The following is a 4351-nucleotide window of genomic DNA, read 5'->3' as shown; positions in this document are numbered from 1 at the left end:
CAAGAATACGTAGGAAGACAATATCAAATTAATGTGTAAACCTTGTTATTTTGAACTTATTGGGAGACATGTCTCATTAGTTTAACCCCCTTCCCCACAATAACGCACTTTAACGCATATACCGTTGCCCCACCGTCACGCATTTTGACGCATATACCTTTGCCCCACAATCACGCACTTTAACGCACTTTTTAAGATTGACTATTACAGCCTTAAAAACGCGCTAATTTTTTTATACAGTTATCCAAAGACGTTGATGACATCATAATGAAATTTAAACGTAATAAAATTACGTCATTACGACCGTAAGTTTTTACTAAGGGATATCGCTTCTATTATGTCTGGTTCTATCGATTAATTCGATGATATTTCTTCGGATGAAAGTTTTGATGACGACGAGTCAAGTTCTGAGAGCCTCACTGTAGATTCGTCTGACGATGACAGCGATGATGAAGAAATTCAATCACCTGTACTTGACCCGCTAGCACCCCATTGGTCATCTGTGTTAGACGACGTTGATGTTCCGCCTTTTTTGTGCGATGTGGGACCGTTCCACTCTCTACCGACCACGGCAAACGAGAAGGATTTCTTTGAGTTATTGTTCAGTGAAAGCTGTTTGCATCAAATAACCGAAGGAACAAATAGGCATGCAGCTGAAGTACAGCAGAGAAAAGGTATAATTATTTTTACCTAACAGGTTTTTTTTTAAATTGTTTAAAAAAAATGTTTTATCTTACGTTAAGATTTTACCATAAAACAGATCTCAATTTCTTTCTTTTGTAAAAATGACAAAAACTAGAAACTCTGTAGAAAAAAACCGTCATATTTTGACTATATAAAATTAAGACATGGTTTTGCACATGTAATGATCCTCTCTCTCTCACATATATAAATAATCAAATAAACACTAATTATTGTTTATAAACATAAATTGTTTTAGTTTTGTTTTTGTTTGAGATTATAATCACACTGATTCTAAAACACGCACCTGTGTTTACCGCATTTAAAATATATGTTACAGTCTTAGGAATAAAACACCGATTTGGCTTCACTAATATTTTCTTAATTAATTTTGCTGTGAAGATCTTTAGAAAGGAAAATTAATTCATAATGATAACATCTCCCCTTTATGCTGCAGTATCAGTCACCAGCCTTTATATTTTATACAAACCTCGCAAACATCAGACTATCGACGAAGGAATGATTGCCTACAAAGGTCGACATAAGGTCTATATGTAACGTACCGAGCTACTTGTACTGCCAGGGGAAGGGGTTCGTGCCTGGTCTTTTCCAGGGTTTTGGGTGTACACTAACAAAGTCTTATAATATAATGATTTTCTATTGATTGTCAAAAATGATTGGAATAGGCTAACCTTACTTAGGTTAATAATCAACAAGTAATTTCAGGGAATCTAGAATATTTACAAACAAAACAAGGGGTATAATAAATATATAATTGACACTGTGTGTGATGTACTGGTGCTGCCTTGTTCAGGTCGGACAGTACACACCCACAGTGACAATCCACTGAGGTCAACCACTCAGCTAAAATGACTGACCGTCCTCAGATCACCGCATATACTGTAGGCTGCCTTATTCAGGACGGACAGTATATGTGGTAGCCCTTCAACCACTGTGCACACTGTAGGCTGCCTTATTCAGGACGGACAGTGAGCACAACGGCCTGGACGACAGTCTGATCAGCCACTAGAGAAATGAACAATGGCTAGCCTCTCCGAGGAAAGCCTACTGTGACACACTGACAAGCCAAAATGACTGCAACCTACAGTACCAAGAGGACAACCTCTCTATGGCCTATCAAAAACACTTAACACCGTTACGAACGGGCAAGCTCTGTATTGACACAATACCTTTTATTATCTAACAGTCTTCTTCTCTCTTCTGCTGATTTCTATCTACTAAGCAGCCGACAGCTGATTCACTGTCGTATTTATACCCTTGTATCATGTGACATAAACAAAGGAACTAAAAGAAAAACCCGGTCTGGGCCGAACCTAAAATATCCGGAATTATTACACTACCCACGCCTCCGATGACATGCGTCCCGCATGTACACCAAGAGATCAAATACAAGGTGTTTTTTTCAAACTAATTTCAGGATTCATTTATTCATACAAAATTGTAATATCAATACTCCAAATGTCAGGCAGACTAACTGTTCATGCTGACCAATTAAAAAAAAAATATATCTTTCATACAACATTTACTTAAATGTCAAACAAAACAAATCGTTCCTCTTCTATTTCCTCAATGTCCATCTCATTTTGACGAAACCTCTTGGTTCGCTTTGTCGTAACAATCCTTTGACATGCTTCAGTCTGAGTGCTGGCATCTGCTGTTTCCACTTTTCGCTTGTTACCGGGAACTGACGCATCCTGCCTGGTACACTCTGGCTTACTAGAGGCGACTGCAATGGGGTTCTTCAACTTTGGCGTGTGTGGTTTGGTGGGTACTGTTTGTTTCCTGATGATCCTCCCCTCCAAAAGCGTTTCAGATGCCTTATCCCCTGCAACAACTGTTTTCTTTGACTCAGGTTTCTCTTTAGGCTCTTCACTATCATCATCTGAAGATGAGCTGCTATCTGATTGGTCTGAAGCTGAAACCTCGCCAATGACGTCTCCATAATCCTGTTTCAACCAGTCTTCTGAATCGGAGATAGGTTCTTGAGGTGTTGACTGTTTCTTGACTGTTGCCTCCATGGGTCTGTCAGCTGATTTGCTGTCCAACTTGATTGGCTCTCCTAGCAAACCTGGATGACTTCTCTTTTCATGTCTCTTGACATTAATCTCTTTATTACTGGAGTAGCTACAATAGGTGCAGTTGAATGTTCTCATGGCACACTCCAAGACATGGTACCTATATTCCTCTCCTGTCTTTGCAACAAAGGTGCACATGGGACATCTTCTGGGTTGACCAGGTGTAACTTTTGTCTTCGCCATCTTTTAGGAACAAAACAAAATGAAAACAACTATAAACATCTAAATTGTTATTACGCCTAACTAAAAGTCCCACCCTATTTCAAAATTTACATGTCAGTCTCATAGTCATGTAGCCATGCAGGTGGTTTGCGTTTCCTACTAGGTCGACTTGCATTAGGAGCTTCTGGCTCTGGGAACTCATCATTCTCCTCAGGTTCAGACTTAATTTCAGATTCCTCATTATCAGATAAATGCACATCAACTTCTCCTGACAAAAGCTGAGAATGCTTTTTGCGCATTCGATCCACATGAATGACTTGTTCAGAACCTCTTGGTCCACAATTTACTAAATATGTTAGATCAGTCATCCTTTTGATAACTTCAAATGGACCCTGCCAAAAACTGGTGAACTTTGATGATGTGCCTGCCTTCTTTCTTGGGAAGTAGACATAAACTCTTTCCTTAGGTTCAAACTTCTTCCACTTCAACTTTCGGTCATGATAGTGTTTCTGTCTGACCATTGACTGGCTCATCTTCTTTCTTACAAATGTATGTGCACTTTCCAGTCGCTCTTGCAGCTCCCAGACCCACTTATTATTTGGTGTTTCTTTTATCTGTGGCGGCATCTCATACATGAGATCAAGGGGTGTTGCAGTTTCTCGTCCAAGCATTAACATGTTTGGCGTCATACCCGTTGTTTCATGTTGTGCACTTCGGTAGGCCATCATAACATAGGGCAAGTGAACATCCCAATCAGTGTGATGTTCATTTACAAACCCACTTAACATGGTTGTTAGAGTTCTATTGAACCGCTCAACCATGCCATCTGATTGAGGATGGTATGGTGTGGTATGTGTTTTCTGGATGTCCAAAAGTTTGCACATTTCTTGGAAGAGCCTACTTTCATATTGAGGACCTTGGTCTGAGTGCATCACTTCTGGCACTCCAAGTCTTACTATAAACTCTTCAACAATTTTTGCAGCCACTGTTTTTGCCTCTATGTTAGGTAATGCAAAAGCCTCAGTCCACTTTGTGAAATAGTCTGCTACCACAAGGATATACTTGTTGCCATTTGCGGTTTGTGGTAACTCACCCAAAATGTCAGTAGCAATTCTCTCTAGTGGATAACCAGAATAAACCAGATGCATAGGTGCTTTATTTGACTGAGTTGCTGCTTTCCGCCTTGTACATACTTCGCAGCCAGATATGTAAGAGTGCACATCTCTTTGTAGCCCAGGCCAATAATATGACTGACGAATTCGGCCTAGCGTTTTATGAATACCAAGATGACCTGCTGTTCTACAATCATGACAAAATTTAAGAACACTCCTACGTTCACTGCTTGGTACAACAGCCTGCAAGATATCTTGCTGTGTTGCCAAATCTGTCCATCGCCGGTACAAAATGTCATC

General features: G+C 39.9%; 1 protein-coding gene across 1 annotated transcript; it reads right to left on the bottom strand.

Moving 5' to 3' along the window:
- Positions 1–2217: 2217 nt before the first annotated feature.
- LOC128169271 (RE1-silencing transcription factor-like) lies at positions 2218–2963 on the bottom strand. Its single transcript, XM_052835430.1, has one exon. It carries the CDS (start codon positions 2958–2960, stop codon positions 2229–2231), a length of 732 nt encoding a protein of 243 aa, XP_052691390.1. The 5' UTR covers positions 2961–2963; the 3' UTR covers positions 2218–2228.
- Between the last annotated feature and the right edge of the window lie 1388 nt (positions 2964–4351).

This window comes from Crassostrea angulata, unplaced genomic scaffold, assembly GCF_025612915.1.
Source record: "Crassostrea angulata isolate pt1a10 unplaced genomic scaffold, ASM2561291v2 HiC_scaffold_112, whole genome shotgun sequence".
Taxonomy (NCBI): Eukaryota; Metazoa; Mollusca; class Bivalvia; order Ostreida; family Ostreidae; genus Magallana; species Magallana angulata.
The sequence above is the reverse complement of the archived record's forward strand: the minus strand, read 5'-3'. Positions and strand labels throughout refer to the sequence as shown.

Bases quoted from the DNA above. Each gene is read 5' to 3' on its own strand.
- LOC128169271 (XM_052835430.1), bottom strand. From the start codon at position 2,960: ATGGCGAAGACAAAAGTTACACCTGGTCAACCCAGAAGATGTCCCATG.